The sequence below is a fragment of the Amblyomma americanum genome, chromosome 5, assembly GCF_052857255.1.
Source record: "Amblyomma americanum isolate KBUSLIRL-KWMA chromosome 5, ASM5285725v1, whole genome shotgun sequence".
Taxonomy (NCBI): domain Eukaryota; kingdom Metazoa; phylum Arthropoda; class Arachnida; order Ixodida; family Ixodidae; genus Amblyomma; species Amblyomma americanum.
Window position 1 is genome coordinate 117,617,654 of NC_135501.1, and position 21,817 is coordinate 117,639,470.

The following is a 21,817-nucleotide window of genomic DNA, read 5'->3' on the forward strand; positions in this document are numbered from 1 at the left end:
TAGAGCAGCTCGGTAGTGTCCCATGTACGCTGACTTCGAGGAGACCCTTGATGCCAATTCTCAATGCGTGGACTCAACACCTGTCCACAAGGCGAGCTGCCGCCCACGAAACCTACATCCGGAGTTCGGCCAACTGATAACACCGTTAAGGGCCGTGACGTCGACCATGGGTAGCCAGACAACTCAGCATTCCAGGAATGCCCCACTGTTTGTCCTTCACGCACCTCAGTCGATATCATTCCAGGGTTCAAAGACGTTCAAGACTGGTTGGCCAGCTTCGACCATGTGGCAGGCTTCAATGAGCGGGCTAGCAAGTCTAAATTGCGCAATGTATGCTTCTGCACTATGAGACTCTGCCAAGATGCGGTTTGATAATCACGAAGCTTCCTTCACCAACTGAGCGGTTTTTGCTGAATGCTGTTAGCGACATTCGGTACCAGTGAGAGAAAGGAGAAGGCTGAAATCGTCCCGCACTAAAATTTGCAGCGGCCAAACGAGAGTGTCTCCACGTTCATTGAGGTCATGACGTCTCTTCAATCTGGCCAACGCTGCTATACCCAAGGCGTGCCAAGTGCCAGAAAACACAGTTCAGCCGCAGTACTGTGCCACTAGAGGGGCTAGTAGTGTGGCGATATTGACACTGCAGGTGTTCACACATGAGACCGACTCATTTGCCGAGATAGGTGTGAGATAGACAAACCGGGTATAGAAAAGAAAACAAGCTCAAGAGAAGAACCTTCTGACAAGGTGCCCATGCTTTCAAGCAGTCTTCAATTGACCATGTTGAGACACTTGACAGAAAGCTCAGATATATTCAGTTTGTAGCAGTGATGCATGACCAAAACGGACGCCTGCCAAAAGTTCATGCATAGAATGCTCGTCTTTTAGATGGTTTCCTGCAAATTCGACTTCAAACCAGGTATAAGGTAGAGCACTTCTGATAAATATCACTTCAATATGTTCCAACCTGTGTGAGCTTTTATATACATTCACATACATAAATTTTACATAGATATTTTAGACATATAAATTTACACAATACAGATTGTGCACCTGAGATCAAAAAGCAAAACCTTGCTGCTGTAATTGTCACAGGTGGATATCAGTGCCTGAAAGCTAGAAGCAGAAAGAAAACCTTCTGGCAGTATATGAACGAGACGGTTCACTCCTCCATGGTTCACCACACGCTATAAGCGCTTCGAACCGCGGAAGAGCAAACCGGTTCCAAAGTGAACCTTCTCGTGGATACAGTCCCTGTAATGACAAAGCAACATTATGTTACAGGTCAACACCAAAGCCAAGCACACCAGAGGTAGAATAATATAACGATGCCAAAATTGATTCCATGCCATCGGCAATGATGCCAAATTGCGTGTGCAGTGACACCATAGACGTCAACATGATGCTCACACGTGGCATTTCATGCCGACAGCGAATAAAATAGCAAGACACGCCCATATTTTTTCTTTGCTTTTGCTTGACCAGGGCCTAACAATTTACTTTGCAAAAAACATCATATTGTAAAGAGCTGCTAGCAAAAAACCATGCCAAACAGTACATATGCACTTTTATGTAATAATAAAATCCTCAAAGAACACACAATTTACACAACAAATTCCAAGGGACCCTTAAGCTCTGCCTAAAGCATATTACGCGACAGCGTAAAGAGTTAATCCTGATATATGCAGAACGTCCTTCTCTACATTCATACATCCCTGGTAGTCCTCATACCCCTCCTGGTGCAATGGTGCAGCAATTACGTGATGCGCCAGTGCCCTGTGGTGGGAGGTGCTCCCAGTGGTGGGCGTTCCATAGCCCAGGTTGCTCTTCCCGAGCGGCCAATCATTCATTTAACTGCCACCTGCAATGGTGGGCAGTTTGCTCATAATCTGGTGGGCAGCTTGTGATGGCACCGCAAGGTCACGTGACCTGGGCGCCCACCAGCCTACTAGGTTGCTCTCTGGGCAGCACCTGCCACAGTCAAGCTCGTAATTTTTCACTCTAAGTGCCGATACCGGATTTTCAGGACACAAGACCTATCACATTAAAAGTCGTTCTTAAACAGTTTTATTCGCATTTGAAGCTGACAATAGCGCACTCCGGACTGAATGCATTTTCTAAACCAAAAGAAACAACATGGCGGCATAGAATCAAGTGATGCCTACAAGGCTTCCATTTCATGGTTATATGCCAGTATATACAGCGCGATTAGTTGTGAATGATGTTTTATGCCGCTGACTTTCTTTTGCACAATTTTATTCTACAACATGGTGCCCCTCATCAATTACTCACGGGCCGTGGACGCTATTTCATGCACAGAGTTGTTGACGACATCCTCCGTTCATGTTCTATCAAGCATAAGATTGCCACAGCGTACCACCCACAGACAAACGGGCTAACCAAGGTTTGAACCGGACATTGACAAACATGTTGTCTATGTACGTCTCCCCCGACCACAAAGACAGGGATCTCGCTTTGCCCTATGTGTCATTCGCTTACAACACCTCCCGGCATGACACAACTGGTTACTCTCCATTCTATCTCTTATATGGGAGACACGCCGTCCTGCCTTTGGACACACTCATCCCTATCTCTTATACAGGAGACGTGACGTCCTGCCTTTGGACTCACTCATCCCATCCGCTGAACATCCCATCACCGCCTACGCCCGTGACGCCATTGCTCAAGCTGCAGACGCTCGCCAAATCGCCCTTATTTGGCTCTAACTGTCCCAGCAAGCACAGCAGTATATGTACGATAATCCCCATCGCCATGTCACCTATGAACCAGGGTCGCTTGTTCTTGTGCGGTCCCCTTCCCGCCGCGTATGTCTCTCTGAGAAACTTTTGCCCCCCTACCATGGCTCTTATTGCGTGGTGAGTCAGGTCACTGATGTTACGTGTGAAGTTGCTCCTCATACGTATGCCCACATCCTCACCCTGCAGACACACCCACCGATATTGTTCACGTTACGTGCCTCAAGCCCTACCCCGTCGTTCCTCTATCAACGGCCTAATGCCGGGACAGCGCTCGCACCACCAGGAGTCATGTTGCCATAGAAAAGGAAAACGAAGTGGCCCGTCGCATGAAAAGGATGAATGGGGAAGAAGAGGTTGACGTGGCTCCCTGCTCGGAACTATTCAGTCATCCATAACGTTTGTAAATCAATGTGAATAGCATTTCCCCGTAACAATATTGTCAGAGGTTCCTTCATCTATGAAGAACCTTACAAATTGGCAGTCAGTATAAGAGTTGTTCAACCTTGCACTACAATAAGCATATTTGTTCTGGGATGCATTCTGTATGCGTGCTCCGGTACATGTGGAAACTGTGCCCTTTTGATATGACTTATTATTGCTTGCTCTTTTACTAGTACACACAAGGAAACTGCGATGGATGCAGCAGGATTGCTAAGCATAAGTGTTGGCGGTTTATGCTCTGTTGTCGCTCTTCTGATCAGGCGCAGTTAACACATATATTGTCGAATAAACATTTATTGATGGAAATTTTTATGTTTAATTACAACTGGGGACACACTATTAACTTTTAACTCATGAAGTCTTCTTTCCGCAACACCTGCTAGGCAATAACATCAGTTTAATTCCCCTGCTGTGGCCAAGCAAGGCACAAGCAAATGGCGCCAAACGGGACAAAAATATCCGATGAACAAGGGCAAAATGCTTGTTGAATTCATCGAGCAGCATCTATACCTGGCGAGGGCTTCTACTGAGCTCTCGCAACATGCCACTACACCTGGATATGTATCGTCAAGGAAGCCGGGTCAGCGAGTAACTGGTTTTGTGCTAAGGGACCCCGAATGTTTTTGGAACGTGGCTGCGAGCCGTGCACCGTGGCGACAAACCTTATAACGAGAAATCAGCCCTCTGCGAGCATCACTTTGACGAACAGTATTTTGTCCGGCACTCAAGATTCCCAGTGATCAACCCATGCTTACAAGCGACATGGTTCCAACAATTTACCCAATTGCTCCATCGTACCTCTCCAAAAAAGCCCCTTAGAAAAGGAAGTTGAGAACGCTGACATGCAACCACCCCAAGAAACTCTAACGCTGCGAAGTGAGTCCCTCTTCCTAAGATGTTTCAGGGACCACATGTGATGAAGGGAGCGTTTCAGAACACCAGGCTCTTGCATCTGTAATTTCCGTGGTACGTGAAGTGCAAAGATGCGAACTGCCAAGTGTGTTTTGGTTCAGACATCACATCACAGGATCTGATAACGTCACAGCCTCCGCTATGCGTGCATTAGAGAACAAGAATCCTAAACTTGAAAAGGTAGTCATCATGAATTCCAGCAGACGCGCGACAGAAGCAATGATTTCAGTGCAAAGCGGCCAAAGTCGGAAGCGTCGAGGTTACCGACGCAAAAATGATAGAAGAGCTTCTTCGAGAGGCAGACTCTCTTATCCCATCCAAAGGCTTAGGAAAAAAGAAAGTTCGAAGTCAGCTCAAGGCGTCGAGAGACTTGTGGCATGAAAAGTTTCAGTGCGTCCTGTCCTGGAACAACCTAGGTGCCTGGAGGGGCGTGCCCTCAGTGTAGGTACATCAGGAAGCTTCTCATTAATCAGGCATCATACAACAGTGAGCGAACTGAAAATCCTGTCTTCCTGATTTTTTGAAAATCACTTAACCCTTGAATTCATAGCCTGTTGTGTAGTGTACAGTACTGGGGCACCACCTCTGCAAGAACATGCACTACACAATCAGTGATGGCTGCAGTGGCTGCCAGAGGGCGTGTCACAGCCACTGCCAACCGCTAGGGGATATGCAACATGCCAGTGCCTTCTTGTGCGTGCAGTGGGGGTTCTGTAAGTAATTCTGTGTGTTAAACATGTTGTTTGTTGCCGTGCATGTCTCTATCCAAGACACAACATAGCCAAAACTAAGTACGTCATTTTTCACTCTCGGCACAAGACAACCAAGAATTTAATTGCACATACACTAAGTAGCTCTTTAAGACAAACAGTGTCTTTTTTCAACTTAGGAGTTATTTTGATCGCCAGTTACTCTGGAAAGAACAAATTAACAACGTACAAAAGAAATTAGCTTTCGGATGCCACACGCTCAATAAGCAAGATATTACTTTTCATACTATGTATTATGCACCCTACACTACTCTTTCTGTCATTTACACATCAGTTACTTTTGTGAACCTTGGGTCAAACATATAAAACCTACTTATCACCAAAAGGGGGGCACTGAACGTGATATAGATCTGATTCAGATCACTCTAGGAGCAACATTTTTGATGCTAATCATGCACTATCATTCCCATCCTTGTGCAACTATAAAATCTCGCTTTTGATAAACAATGAAATAAACACTAACTCTTCCCTTCCATTAAGCCTTTTTTGCCCTACCTTCCCGTAATACAAGACAAGCGTCCAATTGTAATTTTGATCTTTCCAAATGTAGCAATGTATATGGTGAACATCGGATAGAGTTCAATGGAGCAAAAGCATAAAGCAAATAGCTAATTGAGGTAAAAGTCAGGAACGTCAGAGAACAAAATGGCGGCATAGTTTCATTTTCTTGAATCACTGATGGAGGCCATTAAAATTGGTTGTGCCCTCTCATCCCTTCCCCCCTCAACAAAAAAATATCCTAAAATGGGTAGGAAAACTTTTGTTATGGGCCTGTCACACTAGGCCAACAGTCAGCCGATTCGGTCTGCCAAAACCATGTCGTCGTGATGTCTGGCTCTGTCACACTGCGCCGACGAAAACAGTCGGCCGACTGTCGGCGTCGGCGCCATGTCTCCCACAAGACGGCAGTTGGCCGATGGTCCGCCAACTCCCATGTCACACTAGCGAGACAGCGTGCGAGACCTCCCGCCGACTTGGCCCTTTCTCGTTCTCACTCTTTTGTCATTTCCTGCTATGCGAAATTCATGGGTCGGGATGCTTCATTTTTAACTTTTTTAAATAAATCTCACCATAGTAAAACAAACTAACAATCGTGATTATTAACCTAGGTTGGGGGCAGTCCAGTACTGAGCGGCACTTATTGCTGGGTCAGAAAGGCATGGCTCGAAAAATAAATTTAGTCGCTCGCGGGTACACAGGACGGGAGAGATTATTTAAGGCTAAAATAATAAAAAGAAAAACATTCCGGCCAGGCGGATTCGAACTCGGAACCTCTGGAATGCGAAGCTACTGCCATACCCACGACGCCATGGAGAACAGAGCTATTTTCCTCCTTCAGAGGTGCTGATAAGAAGCACTCCGCAGTGTTACACTCGCGACAGAAGTAAAGCAGGCGACCCATGTGCGAAAACTCGGCCGGCGCGATGCACCGGTCGCTGCTTGCGCATTGCAGCCCCACTGCAAGCAGGGACACACGGAGCAGCAAGCATCGTTGCGCCGCTCAACTCAAGCACTCGAGCTCTAAAGGCCCATTCACACCTGCGAGTCGCAGAGGTCGCGCGACCAGCAGTCGCCTGCGACTACAGCGCAGTTCAACAACACCGGTGTTCACACTTGAAAAGCACCTACGGGAGTCGCCTTCCCATTCCATTCTCGTTCCAAACGAGAACCATCGGGAATGACGTCGTTCGCGCTCTTTCTCTGTCTTCTGCTTGTTGGCGCCAGACCCTCGATCGCTCGTGCTTGTCTGTTGTGCTGTTCCTGTACTGTTATAATATGTATTGCGATGACATGAGCGAAGAGGAAGACGTCGTCGCTGTTCTGATGTGCTGTGCGGCCGCGCGAGCTCTTGCAGCGCGCGCGCGTACTGCACAGAAAAAGCGGCAACGGCGTCGCTAGTGGGTCCGGCCCTGTCTCCGATCGCGGGAAGTGGCCGGACACGCAAGCCACCTGCTACCGCAGCTGCGGGCGCACGATGAGGAGTATTACAGAGAGTAAGTTTTCATTTCTCTCTTCGTGGCACAAGGCAGAACTTTGCAACCTTTTTTTTCTTCAATCCTTCTTTTTTCTCCTTTGCACTTTGCAGCTTTCTCCGGATGCCGCCTCGGACATTCGACACACTCCTGGATCTGGTGCGAAGTTCTATAACTGTGCAGGACACCACGTTCAGGAGTGCGATTCCGGTGGCTGACCGTTTGGCCATGACAATCAGGTAACTCGCGCTGCTAGAAAAATGGTAAACTCTATTTGCATGTACTGCATGTATACAGTATTTTAGTTCTGACCATGTCATAACAGAATGCTTGCTGAATTGATCTGTTTCATGAGCTCATGCTGCATAGTAGTGAGCATTGTTTTCATTATAAATAATCAAGGATGAATAGTTCATCTGTGGTTTGTAAATCAATTTCATAGTTAAGCGAATATCTATGCTGTTCAACCTTTTTATGTCATTGCTTCGGCAGGTTCCTGGCCACGGGTCAAACCCTAAGGCAGTTATCCTTTAACTTCTTAGTAGGAAGGTCTACTGCATGCTCCCTTGTGGCAACGGTCCCCAGGCACTGTGGGATGTGCTGAAGCCACTCTATCTGAGGCATCCACAGGCAGCAGATGAGTGGATAAAGGTAAGCTTCGTTATCATAATTATGCTATTGCTGCTGTGCTCTGCAGGCACAGGAACAATGAGTAAGTGACCAATGCAATTCAGTTTGATATATGGATGTATAGCCGTTAAAATTTATTCTGCAGGTTGCGGCAGACTTTGAGGAGAGGTGGCAGATGCCACACTGTGTTGGTGCTATCGACGGAAAGCACGTCCTTATAGAATGCCCAGCAAATTCTGGAAGCGCCAATCACAATTATAAAGGCTCATTCAGCAAGTCACTGCTTGCTGTCTGTGATGCGCATTACAGGTAAGGCCCTCTATTATACAACAATCTTGGCACGTTCAATTCATCTTAGACACATACAGAGCAAAAAGGCGAGATGAAGAAGGAACAGACACACAAGCACCAATTACCAAATGATTGTGTTTAATGCGTGAGCGTATAAATACACAGACCGACAGATGCATGGAAATTGGGAGGAAGCGGAAGCAGCAGTGCCAGCAGCAAAAACACTAGGCTCATCATCATGAATTAAGAAATGCCAACTCGTGGCGAGACAACCATATTGAAAGTTCAGTTCAGCGACACCTTCTTAATAATAACACCCACCACAGGCTTGCATGATTGCTGACTATCAGACAGCGGTGAACAAAACACATGATCAATCTCGATGCCATGCATAGGGCACCATTTCGTTTAAGCACTTTGGGTTTCAATCCATGCATAAAATTATTGAGCACTACACATTCTCAGCAACTGCATCATGGTGTGACCTTTAAAACACAACTTACAGGTCCAATCCAAAACAGCAGTTGTCAGAAACACACATATTCATTGCTAGTCTATATATCTGCACTGAATTTCAAACTATTTTTCATGCAGGTTCTTCTACATTGAAATGGGGCATTTTGGCAGTGACTCTGATGGGGGAATTTTCGCCTCCTCAACGCTTCAGAAAAAGATCGCTGGAGGCGAGTGGGGCTTTCCCACTGCAAGGCCTGTAGGCAGCGAGGGGCCACTGCCATACTTCTTCGTCGGGGACGAGGCCTTCCCACTGAAAGAATATATGATGAGGCCTTATCCAAGACGAGGTAGAGGTCTACATATGAAGTTTCACTTCACTTAAGACAGAAAGAGCTAAATCACTGGCATGATCAAGCAGTGAAGTGTGCATCTGTCATAATCCAAATTCTCCATATTTTTTGCTCTCCAAATGTTGCATGCCTGATTTCATCAATGTTTGTCATATGTTACCATTTCAAGAAGGCTGTAATGTAGGCCAGTTTAAAGCATGCTGACAGTTTTGTGTTGGATGTCACGAATTCATCAGCTCAGGCTTTGCAATATCACCTTTCCATCTAACTAGGAGGTTTGTGGTTCATTTCTGTAAACCAGTGACTGCGCTGTTAACAAGAACACCAAAATCACATTCCAAAAATGCGGCTCCAGGTGTGCCATAGCAGGGGTACCGGAAAATAACAAAACATGTGCAGTGTAACTTTTCTATAAACAGTAGCACGAACCTCAGTATTCTTCACACTTGAAACTTTTCAGCTTCACTGAAGGCCTCAAGGTCATGCTTTCCGTGCAACAAAGTAGACCGTTTGGTCTTGCAGTGCAGTGCTTATGACCTAGAAGTGTATGAAAATGTTCTCTGTACTTTATCTCTCCTGTTCTTGTCTTCAGCCCTGCATGAAGCTGCGCTGCAGGAAAAATATGAGCGCCGAATTTTCAACTATCGGCTTAGCCGGGCACAACGCATTATAGAGAATGCGTTTGGCATCCTGGCGCAGAGGTGGAGGATTCTGCGGCGACCCTTTAAGGCGAAAGTTATTAACATCGATAGATATGTTGGTGCGTGCATAGTGCTGCACAACTATTTACTTAAAGAGTCCGCAGAATCCTCTTCAATGTACTGCCCGCCAGGCTCTGCCGACACTGAAGACTGGGAGGGGCGCCTCTCTCCTGGAAGCTGGAGGGACGATGACTCCAGCTTGGCCTTCAAGGCACAAAAGCTGACAGGCTGCAATGCAACACGGTACGAGGTTTGTTATACTATAGCGAGTTGTACCGAGCCTTGCACTATACGCGTTATACGCATCACCAAAACAGGAGCACATTTGTCAGTGTGCTACTGTAGGCGTCTGGCATTGGCGATCATACTTGTTCAGCTTACTAAACCTCATGTAATTTGTTTCGATTTTTTATATGCAGAAAATCTGAGAGGAAAAAAAATAGCCCAGCAAACTAGAGGGTTCTATAGAACCCACTTTTAGAAACCCAAGTTTAATGGTACACATCAGAGGCTCGCAATATTTTGGCACTGTGTGACATGCAGCACTGGACTTGGTTTATGGAGATTATGAAATATAACTTCAGTGAAATTTCTTCCTAGCCATGCCAAGCAAGTGCGTGACAAGCTGACGCACCACTTCGTCACGGCTCGTGCAGTGCCATGGCAGCATGCAATGGTCACTGGTGATCACAACTGAAGGTGGGTTGAATAATGGTGACTTTTATTTTATACAATGAATACTTGCAAGACGATCTTTTGCTTAATAAAAAAATATGTACTGTCTGTAACAAAGGTTTACAGTCCTCTGCACCGTTGCTTTGAATGGCACAGCAGACTGAAAGCTTTTGCAACAGACTGTACATTTACATGAACAGGGAAGATATGAGCTTCTTTCACAAGAATGCATGCAGTGAGATTACCTATAAGTGAAGCACAAGTAACATGAGAAGTGACTGGTTGAAGATGAAGATTGCACATGTATTTATGCAAGTAAAAAGCCATTTGTAATTTTTATCAATTGCATATTTTTAAAATATCACATAAAAATATCACAATAAAAAATGAACAGGAGCATGAACAGGAACAGTGAAATGTGTTATTCTTCCCCGTTCACTGTAATGCCTTGACAAAGGCACTGTGAGTAATAAATAAATACTAGGCACTTCAGTATTGCTATGTGGGCCATTTAATCGCAGCAATCATTTGTACTTTTCAGGGTAGTCACATAGCCACAATCGCTCAGTGGTTATGGTGCCAGACTGTTGACTCAAAAGATGCATGTTTGATCCCTGTCTCCACTATGACATCTCTCATAATCTGAGTTTCTTTGGGACGTCTAACCCCTGACACCTCGACTGTGATACCTCAACAATTCTACAGCCAACCTTATGCAAAGCATGACTGCTTTGAGCGTTTATGAGGTTTCATTCCCGAAAGCAACTCGGGCTTTGATGGACCGGGAACCAGAAATATCAGACTTCAGTCATATCATGTAAGACAGCGCTAAAAACATGAACTTCTGCAGTTGAATACAATAAAATCTGAATTAGGATTTGCTGATTTCACTATTATAAATTAGAGTACAATGAAACACATAAAAAAGGAACCTAGAAAATGACTTTGTAGATATTGCACGTTCATTTGTAGAAAACTATTTGTACTACTTCGATGGAAAGAAACGCAAACAACCTGGCGCCAACACGCTCCCCTCTTTCAATTTCTTTTCACCGCGCTTTTTCTTCGGTGACGTTTCGCGGGAACGCGGACGTGCTCTGCATGGGCTCCGTGAATCGTCAGTGTTTTTGACCGGAAAACCCGAGTTTAATGCAAAGTGTTTATTGGATGTGTTCCGTGAAGTTACGAGGACCATCTGAACACCAATTTTATCTCTGTGAGTAGAATCTATTTCCACTTACGGGACATTGAAATCTTGAGGCGGCGAGAGTCACGCTAACCCTAACGCCGACGTAGCGTCGGCCGTGGCCGAAGCAGGAGACGCATGGGCTTCGCTGGCCCTACCGGGGCTGAGCAGCCTCGACGGCGGCATGGCATCAGCATCGACTGCGGCACACATTACGGCCCCGGTTATTGAAAATAGCCCGGGTACGGACCAGCCCCAAGCCATGGAGCTTGCAAGCATCAGCAACGCCGGAGGTACGAGGGGACCGCAAGAACAACCAAGAGTCTACCCAGTCAACGAGACCCCGTGGCGAGTGATGAAGGAATTAGTGGAGCGCAGAGCCCAGAAGGATAGGAAAGCTACCGGTCAAGCAAGTACACCTTCCGAGGCAAACAAGACTCCAGTGAGTACGAGCGATCCGCAGCAGCAGAAACCTGGGACGCTGGGACCGAACGCCATGGTCCCGAACGCGCCACCGGCGTCCGCTGTAAACAAACAACTGAAGACGCTCGCTGGTAACAGGCGAGATTTCGTACAGCTCCCGAAAGGAGGATACAAAATCGTATTCCGACCGAAGAGCCACAACCTAAGAGTGGGAGATTTCAAGCCCAGCGATTACATACAAGCCCTGGTGAAGGAATGCAACCTGGTCTACATCGGCGACATGCTTGTCGCGGTGAAAGCCATCTCAAACATAATAATAGTCCGGACGCCAGATGGTGCGAAGGCAGAAGCTCTGCAAAAGACGAGAAAGTTGTGCCTCGGAGACAAAGAATTCGAGTTCAATGCCTACTGCTCCACAGCGGAGGGAACTGTCCGGGGTGTGGTGCACGGAGTGATGGCCGGCACCACGCAAGAAATCCTAATGAACCACATCCAAGTAGCAACGCCGGGAATTCGTGCAGTCTACGCCAGAATGCTCGGGAAGTCAGAGTCAGCGCTCATCGCGTTCGATGGACCGAGGTTGCCCAAGACAGTCGCAGTGATGGGAGGACTGTACAGAGTTTACCCTTACCAACCTACGAAGCAGGTGTGCTTCAGATGCCACCTGCAGGGGCACCGATCAGACGTCTGCCCGGAACCACAACCCATTCCGCAGTGTCCTAGATGCAAACGTGCCAACGTCGACGGACACGAGTGTGGGGAGCCCAGGTGTGAGTGGTGCGGCGACGCTCACGCCACGGGCGATATAGGATGCAAGAGACGCCTCAAGCAGAAAGGCCAGCAGAACAAGCAAGGCAAGAAAAAAGAAAGTAATTACCACGGTGGCCACAGGCCGCGGTGGTTCGACAGCGAGGAAGCCGAAACGAGAGGAAAGAACGGATCTTCGAGATCTGCGTCTCGGAACAGGCGCGGCGGCAGCAGAAGCCGAACGCCGTTCTTCAAAGATGGAGACTTTCCGGGGCTAGCAGACGCGAGATCCACCGACCACGGTGGCGGCAACGCCTGGGTTCCAGGGAACGCTCATGACGCTTCCGCAACCAAACAGAAGACCAAGAAGTCCAAGAAGGTGAGTCAGTCTAGGAGCGAGTCTCCAGTCTATCCCACTGCTCTAGACTATTCCATACAGGCTCGATTCGAAGCTCTAGAAAAAACAAACAGGGAACTTAGAGAGGAAAACGAACGACTAAAAAGGAGGCTTTCGTTTATAGAACAGCGACAACAAAGAGAACAAACACACCAAGGAAAAGTACACGGAGTACAATCGCCCTCGACGATAACAAGCACGCAGGGGCCAGCAGCCGTACAACCGCAAGTAACGGAAGCAATAGATGCTACTAAACCACTACACCAAATACAGGAACAACAGAAAACAGTCTGGACGACGCTGGAACAAATCATGACCAGACTGAACGCGACCGATCAGAGACTGGCAGAACTGTTCAGGAGACAAAACAAGAGAGCACCAGAACAGGTCGACCTAAACGAAAGCGCGAAGATCTTCGCGGCGCAGCAGTAGTGTCACATCATGGCTAACGCAGAAGAAAAATTTACAATATGGCAATGGAACTGTAGAGGATTTAGAAACAAAAACGATTTCAACGTACATGTAATGCAGCATAAACACCCACCTACTGTAATAGCGCTGCAAGAAACTAACACTTCGCCGAAGATAGTCGGCTACGACACCATAGTAGATGAAAGATATAAAAAAGTGGCCATTTTATGTCAGAAGGGGGTCACTACGCACAAGCACACGACGCCAGAAGAAGATATAGAACACCTTTTAATAGAGGTAATACCTAAGAAGCGCGGGGAGAAGAGCCTGTTCGTACTTAACATTTATTCCCCACCGCGCAAGAGGAGACATGACTTCAGAGAAATCATTAGAGCGGTGATCGGCCTGGTAAAACAAAACCACCTTGTGATTGTAGGAGATTTCAATGCTCCGCACAAAGAGTGGGGCTACAAGATGAATACAAAGAAAGGAAAAACCATCCTAGATGGAGTGGACACGCACGGGCTGGAAATCGTTACCGATAGCAGATACCCTACTAGGGTCGGAAACAGCGTTTCAAGAGACACTAGCCCTGATTTGACCATCATAGGAAATATCCTAGACTACGAATGGTCTAACACCGGGGAGCAGTTCGGAAGCGACCACTACGTAATTCAAACGCAAATTAAACTTACAAGGTTCAGCACAATCCAGAGGAAGACAAAAATCACAGATTGGAAAAAATTCCGACAACAGTTGGAAAATGAAGGCGGAAGAAATGCGATAACGGACATCGAAAAGTGGACCAAACGACTACGGGAGGTCCACAGAGACAATACTATGACGCTAGAGGTTACCGATGAATTTCCACGTGCGGATAAACGATTGCTACATCTTTGGGAGGCTCGTAGGGGGCTGACGAAAAGATGGAAGAAACAAAAACATAACAGAAAATTGAGACTCAGAATAGCTCAAATCAATAAGGAGATAGAAGACCACACCGCAAACTTACGTAGAGATAATTGGCACCAAATTTGCGATGAACTAAACGGCAACTTGGGTAGCGCTAAAACATGGGCGCTGCTCAGGCACCTCATAGACCCGACAAAATCGAAGAGAGAAAACAGCAAAACGATAGAACGTATCACGCACAATTTTCAGGGCACGGACGCCCAGATTGCAGATTTTCTTTGGTCCAGGTACGTCGGAAGCACGCAGGTGCCACCCTGCACCATGGTATATTCAGGGACAAGGAACTCGGAGCTGGATGACCCGATAAAAGAATACGAGGTATACGCGGCTGCCAGGTCATTCACGAGGAACACAACACCGGGAAAAGATCAAGTAACCAATGCAATGATCAGAAACCTCAGTGATGACCAAATGGAAAGCCTGACCGGACTAATCAACGAGCACTGGGAAAGGGGCACGGTCCCGGCGGAGTGGAAACACGCTGAGATTATCGTGATACCTAAACCAGGGAAAACACCCAGTTTAGAGAACCTTAGGCCGATATCGCTAACTTCATGCCTTGGTAAACTATACGAGAAAGTGGTCAAGACTAGACTGAGCAACTACATGGAGGACAACGGTCTGTTTCCGGATACTATGTTCGGGTTCAGAACGGGACTCTCCACGCAAGACGTGATGCTCCAGTTAAGAGACATGGTACTAAAACAAATATCGGGGACTCGAGAAGGCGTAATCTTGGCTGTAGACCTCAAGGGGGCCTTCGACAACATCAGCCACAACGCCATTCTCGCAGAACTCTCGACAACAAACTGTGGGGAGAGGATCTTCGCATACGTAAAGGCCTTCCTGTCTAACAGAACAGCAACGATCGGCATCAACAACATTAGGTCAGAAAAGAAGACGACGCCAAACAGAGGGACACCACAAGGATCCATCATCTCACCTTTGCTCTTTAACATAGCAATGATTGGATTAACTAGGAGACTGAAAAACATCAAAGATGTAGAACATTCAATTTATGCGGACGACATAACAGTGTGGACGACAAAAGGATCGACAGGACACAAGCAAGAAATACTGCAAAGAGCGGCGGATGAGATCGGTCAATTTGCTTTATTTAGCGGGATGCAGTGCTCTCCAGAAAAATCAGAATTTATTAGACTTCACAAAAACAAAGAGGACAGGGGATCGATAGAGTTAGAGATCGATGGACAACCCGTAAGAAGGACACATAAGCTTCGCATCTTGGGAATGTGGCTGCAGGAGAAAGGCAAACGAGACCATACCATCCAGCTCTTGGAACACTCCACGAAACAGATATGCAGGATGTTAAGCCGGATTACGAACAAGAGAAAAGGGGTGAAGGAGCGAGATGCGTTACGGATCACTTCTGCGCTCATCATACCGAGGATGACGTACGCGCTTCCGTACGTACAACCTAATAAAGGGGAAAAGAACAAAATGGAAACATGCATCAGAAAGGCGTATAAGCAAGCCTTAGGCGTCATGACCTGCGCCTCGACAGAAAAGTTAATGAACATGGGTGTGTACGGCACCTATGAGGAGCACAGTGAAACTATGCTCAGATTTCAACTCGAAAGACTTAAAAGAACAGCCACTGGCCGAGCACTACTGCTAAAGCTAGGATACCCGGCAGAAGGCGAGGGCGAAGACAAGACAGACATTGACAGCCAAATTAGGAGCACTTTCTTGGTTAAACCAGTGCCCAGAAACATGGACCCGAAGAACCACGAAGGAAGACGGGCGGCGAGATCATTGGAGTTGGACAGGTTCCTAAAGAAGAAACAGATGGTTCTGTATGTTGACGCGTCCAAGTACAGAACGAAGGAAAACGCTAGGGCGGTAGCAGTAGTGAACGCCAATGGGAAGATAATTACTGGTGCATCAGTGCGCACAAGGACAACTCAAGCAGCGGAAGAGATCGCCATAGCTCTAGCCCTGACTGAAGCCCATCGGCAGGGACTGAGTTACTGGATAGCGACGGATTCTCAGGCTGCAGCGAGGGCATACAGAGATGGCAGGATCGGCCAAAAAGCCGCGAGGATTCTCTTCGCACAAAACCAACACAGACATGGATCAAACAACACACACATTCAACACACCATCATTTGGGTCCCTGACACTGGGGTTGAGGGAAATCTCATGGCAGACACCGTTGTCCGAGGGTTCACGAACCGGAGGGCGGGTTTGCCGGTCGAACCCTTCAGCACGCCAGAATCGTACGGGGAGGCAATGAAGGCGTTGTTGGGAGCGCGCAAGAAGTACTCGACTCCGGCGGATATCCTCAACAGAGAGCAGGCCACCACGCTCAGAAGACTACAAACAGACACCTACCCAAGCAGAGCCATGTATCATAAAATGTGGCCGAACAGATATGCGAAAGAGTGCGTGTGGTGTGGGGGCTACGCCACAACGTACCACGCCACCTGGGGCTGTGAAAAAAGCCCTTTACTACCAAAGATAAACAGCCCTAGTCTAGAGCAGTGGGAGGCCCTCCTGGCTGACTCCGGCCCAAGCACACAGCTTATGCTGGTGACGAGGGCCAAGGCAGCGGCGGAGGCCAACGGGATCCTGGACTAGGGAATACCGACCACTGCAGCTCCACTTCTATCTATCCCCAACACACTACTCCCTTACTCTTCCTTCTGTGAAAATAAATGTTTTTTACTACTACTACTTTTCTTCGGTGATAGCAAAAAGACCCTAGACTCGTCCATGATACATTCTAGGACGACTCTAACATCTTTTTCATACCGCCCAGGTAAAAGCACAATGAAAATAAATTCCAACAGCAGGGCTTGTTGGCGCCGGGTTGTTCGCGTTTCTTTCCATCAAGGTAGTACGATGAAAAATAAAAGCACACCACCACTATTTACACTTCAGTTCTAGCCTGCAGCAGCACGTCGTATGTCATCATCTCGATGTTGTGCATGAAGTCTTCGGCTACCTGATGTGGCAGGCGTCGCAGGCGGGAGTCTAACAACATGCAGAATAGTGCAATGTCGTCTTTTTGTTGCCTTTCTCGCTGCTCCCGTATTGTTGACAAATGGCTCACACACGCCTGCAAGATGTTTTCGTCACCTGCGTTCCTGTAGGCCAAGCATTTTAGAGTAGTGGAAACTTAACTAGTGAGTCAGTTCACGAAACATCACTGAAGGAAATCTTGAGCAAAAGAGACTGGACAAGGGAGAGCAACAGACTAAGCACAGTCTCACAATGAACCTTGCTGCAAATTTCTTAAACTTGAGGAACAAAAACATGTACACTCTCAGTAATAAACAGGTTATAAACTCACCCAGGGTTTTCTGCTGTTTGTTTCTGTGACATCCGTGGCCTACAATGCAACACACAGTTTTCTGCATTATACGAAAGAACTTGTCTTGCTACGCCTGTTTAACTAACTATCTGTTCCGCCAGAAACTGCACACATACCGTTTTGCAGGCGGCAGCTGGGCAGCCTCTTGCTCATACACATCAGGACAGCATCTGCAATACGAGTATCATTAGGGCACTTTTTCTACACATGTAATTTATACCAACACACAACCGACTGCGAAGTAGGTGGCTTACAAGAATGTGAAAATCTATCAGAGCATTTCAATTTTTCCTTACTCTTGTTCCCAGGTTTCCCCCTCCACATCACAGCCAGACGCCTGAGGCAGTGCTTCCGGAAGCCCTTCGACTGCCTGCGTGGAGCTGCAATACCAAAGATCAAGGATGAATATGTAGCAGCATGACAACAGTTTATGCAAAGGCACCATAGATTTTTTTCCCTAAAACGTAGCTGCATTCCTTATTGTTGAGGTTTATGCTTCATAAGTAACTGCAACAGGATTTGCTTATTTCAAACACTGTTCCCTAAAACCCTCTATTCTTGTTTTCACTAATGGCAGGAGCTTATACAAGACCAATTTCAAAGTTCAGCTCCTACTGAACTTTTGGGTCTAAGCTAGCCAGTGTTTCCTTCAACCGCTCAATCATCGGTCCTTTTATCATGTCTATTTCCATGCTGTCTTGGCAGGCCCACACCATGCGGCATACATCTGGAGTTATGCCTAAAAAGACTCCTGTTGGTCACTAACCTTTCACCAGCCTCGTCAGCAGATAATTTGAAGCTGAAAAGAAAATAACGGAAATATTTCACACCAGGATAACCACAATGGACTTTCTGCATGACCAAGTGCAGTTGCTTGTGAAATTTGTTTGCAGAAAACTACATGTTCTTTTAGTTGCCTATTGTTTCTCACCTTATATCATCCTCTGTACTGCAAAGGAGACTGGAAAAAAAATTACGCAGTTCAGCTTTTTATGGTCCACTCTCAGGAGAACAAATATAGCTGCTTGATAACATGCACAGATTTGAGGACAACTGGTCATCACACCGAGGCAGAGATTACAATAGGGTGAATTGACATTAATGATTCCCATAGCAGAAAAAATTCCTAGAAATTCAACTCACAGTGCAGGCTGTGGTGAGGGCTCCATCAGTGCCATCATTGATTCGAAGTGTGGCCATTTTATGGTGGGAATATCTGCTGCCCCAGCTCCACTCTTTTGTTTATTTTTTATTTCTTGTTTTTTTCTCATATAAATATCCCTTAAGTTTTTGAACTTCTGCTCCACCTGGGTGCCTGGAAGATAAAAACATCATGAATATATCTGCAAATAAAATAACCATCATTCAGGAAAGGCTGTGCGTTCAGCTTGTTTTGTCTGACTGTGCTCAAAGTGTTCCTACTTCGAAGTAGTGACCTTTTTGCTTCTCTCTAGAACACTGCGCTGCATGGCATGTGTATGCTCAGAGTATGTACATTTTGTGTTGGCGCCGAAGTAAAGCAATTGGGTGCGCACAAACGTGTGTAGTAATAACTTGCACTTGAGCAAGCGTTAAAGACAGGGCACGGGGAGAGAGAGAAAAAAGGGGGGTGGGCGAGAGTAAACAGTCCTCGTGGTAGCCAACGCACGTGTCTCGCGAGTCGCGAGCGTGAAAACACGTGTCTCGCGAACGTGAAAACACACGTCTCGTCTTCCCGCATTTCAAGCGAAAGAGGGACAAATGCCAAGCGATCGGAGAAAAAAACAGTTCGCAGTATGTTTTCGTCGTATGTAAACATGAGCACGCGCTCTTGAGGAAAAACAAGCTGCCCTCATCATGCATGCTACAACAACTAACTCAGCACATCTAAAAAACGTGGCATACTTACGGGTTAGGCCGAATAACTGTCCTATTTCTTCCCATGCGAAGTCCTTTTTGCTTCTGTTTTTGAAGTCTCGGCTATATTTATCGTAGAGGAATCTGTGCTCTCGCACAGCGTTGATGAGCAGCTCTGCGGAGTACTCCATGTTGTTGTCTGACGCAAATTTCGATCTTGCCGCCAGGAATGAACAACCGGATGTAGGCGGCGCTTTCGTCAACTTCCGAAGCGCCGCTGATTGGTTCAGCCGTTTGCGAGTCGCAGTCGCAAGGCTGAAAAATCGAGCAGGGAGCGACTGGCCTGCGACCGTCGCTTTTCGACCAATGCGACCGTTTGCGACTGTCTCTTTTCGACCAAAACAGTCGCGCGACCTCTGCGACTCGCAAGTGTGAATGGGCCCTAAGTGTACGCTTTGCCACCCGCAGCGGTCTGATTACTGCTTGGCTTGGTGTTGAAGTTCGCACCAGAAAAGACAAAATAGCCATATTATCAGAAAGACCGCCTGCTATACACGAGCAGCGACAAAGCATGCTTGCGCTAGTAGCGAGCTTTCGACAACGGCACCGCCCGCGGTCCCGCCAGGCGACGAACTGTGCTGCTGCCTGGCGCAGCGGACGCCGCTTCGCAAGTAGCCATATCGCTTGGCTGGTATAATCGCACCATGAACTAAAATTATGGTCAATTTCCGCGACACCTTCGGCTGCGGAGCTAGCGGACCGCTGCGGGCGACAGGCGAGACGGACCACAATGGCGGGCCAGCGGCAGCTTGCGGGGCGATTCTGGCGAGAAATATTGCTCTTATCAAAGTTGTTGCTTTTACCAGCAACTCGGTGTTGATCAACGATCCTCAGAAATGATACATTTGTCACATTTTTCAGTCTCAGCGTTTATTGCTTACGTCAAAAACAATCTTAAACTGATTTTTATTACGGCGGCGGACGGGATCCATGCTGGCCTGCCGGCGAGCAGGCTCGGTTTACTTCACGTTCGCACAAGAAAAAAAAAAAAACGAAACAGCCATGCTATCAGAAAGGCCGCATGCTATATTCGAGCAACGACACCATGCCTGCGCAACAGCCGCGCTTTCGGCAACGACGACGCCTGCGGGAGCGCCAGGGCGACGAACTGCGCTGCTTCCCGGCTGCCGTACTCGTCGCTAAGCCTAGCTGGTTTCGTATCGATGCCGCAGCTCAGGGCGCTTTGGAACAAGCCTGCGCCGTAATAAACTTCTCTAGTCACCCCTTTACTGCCAACCTGTCCCATAATAAAATAAAGTTATGCACGATTGCCGCGACGCCTTCAGCAGCGGATCTAGCAGACGTCAGGCGAGCCGTGTGCTCCGTGTGGCAGTGTGCTCCAATCTGCGGAACGGCTCCGTCGTGCTCCTCAGGTCGTTGGACTTGTCGCAGTGCCTGGTGAACAAATTGTGTTTTGTTTGGTTGTCTCTCTCGCGAGTTAGTGCACGCTAGGTGCAAAGCTTTTGTTGTATTGTAATCTTCCTAGAGTGTTACTTTGCACGAGCTGCAATGCTTTGTAAATCACTTTGTATGTGCTCCTACGAAAGATTGTGAAATTCTTTGTATTGTCTGTTTGCTGTATAAACTGTTTTGTTTGTGAACCTTTGGCTCCGACCGATTCTCTGGCTTGCGACCGGCGAAAGCTAGGCACCAAACGGCCACCCCCCTTGTCACTTGGTAGCTGGTCTCCGGCTGAGCTTGCCTCGCTGAGTCGAGTGCATCTCCTATGTGACTGAGACCGCTACCCCCCCACGCTGTAAGGGTGTCTGGGAGTGCACGCTAAAGTGCGCGAAGAGGTGACACAGACGCAACGCTCTCTGTGGTGTGAGCCGAGGCATCAATATAAGCCTCTTCTAAGTATCAACCACACTTATGACTTCCGCATGCCATGCAATATAGATGAACGGGATCTAAATTCCCCTCCACCGAATTTGCCTGGAAGTTGCCATCACTAAATCCTATCTACATAATATTGGTGCATCAAGAAGCCCTTTCTGCCCCACATGTGATGCGCCCAAGAATCTTCCACACTTGATCTGCCGCTGCCAACTCAACAATCATCGCAAGGCACTTTTACGTGCTTCAGGACTCCGACAGGATGGCCCCGTGCACTTGGAGCATGTCCTTGCACCCTGGGTGGACGCGGCTTCGGGTGTGCATGGGACAAAAGCATTTTTAGTATTTCTAAGAGACTTGGGATTGGTGGACATTCTTTGCCAATCATGTGTGTGTGTGTGCTTGTGAGTGCGTGGGCGTGCTTGATTTCACAGTTCACCCTTTCTTTTTCCCTTTTACCTCTCCATCAGGATGGGGTGAAAAGTCCTTTTAAGGACTATGGGTTTTCACGCTGTCAGTTCTAGAGCAGTCGCTCTACTGGTTGTGTAGGATTGGTGCCCCACACGTAAAAACCAAAACCTTTGATGAACACAGAACCGAACCTAACACAGCTAGACGAGAGCAGAGGATGCCTCTACAGCTGACCCAAGCTTA

At 47.3% G+C, this 21,817-nt stretch overlaps 1 protein-coding gene and 1 long non-coding RNA gene across 2 annotated transcripts in view; both read right to left on the bottom strand.

Moving 5' to 3' along the window:
• Positions 1-21,817, bottom strand: part of LOC144132616 (uncharacterized) — a 141,287-nt gene that overhangs the window by 62,022 nt on the left and 57,448 nt on the right. The window lies entirely within an intron of this gene.
• LOC144133643 (uncharacterized) lies at positions 16,988-20,503 on the bottom strand. Its single transcript, XM_077666814.1, has 8 exons — positions 19,320-20,503; positions 18,575-18,746; positions 18,363-18,392; positions 18,090-18,230; positions 17,728-17,811; positions 17,548-17,601; positions 17,411-17,449; positions 16,988-17,204 (listed from the first exon to the last, which is right to left on the bottom strand). The coding sequence occupies exons 1-8, from the start codon at positions 19,456-19,458 to the stop codon at positions 16,988-16,990; spliced, it is 876 nt and encodes a 291-aa protein (XP_077522940.1). The 5' UTR covers positions 19,459-20,503.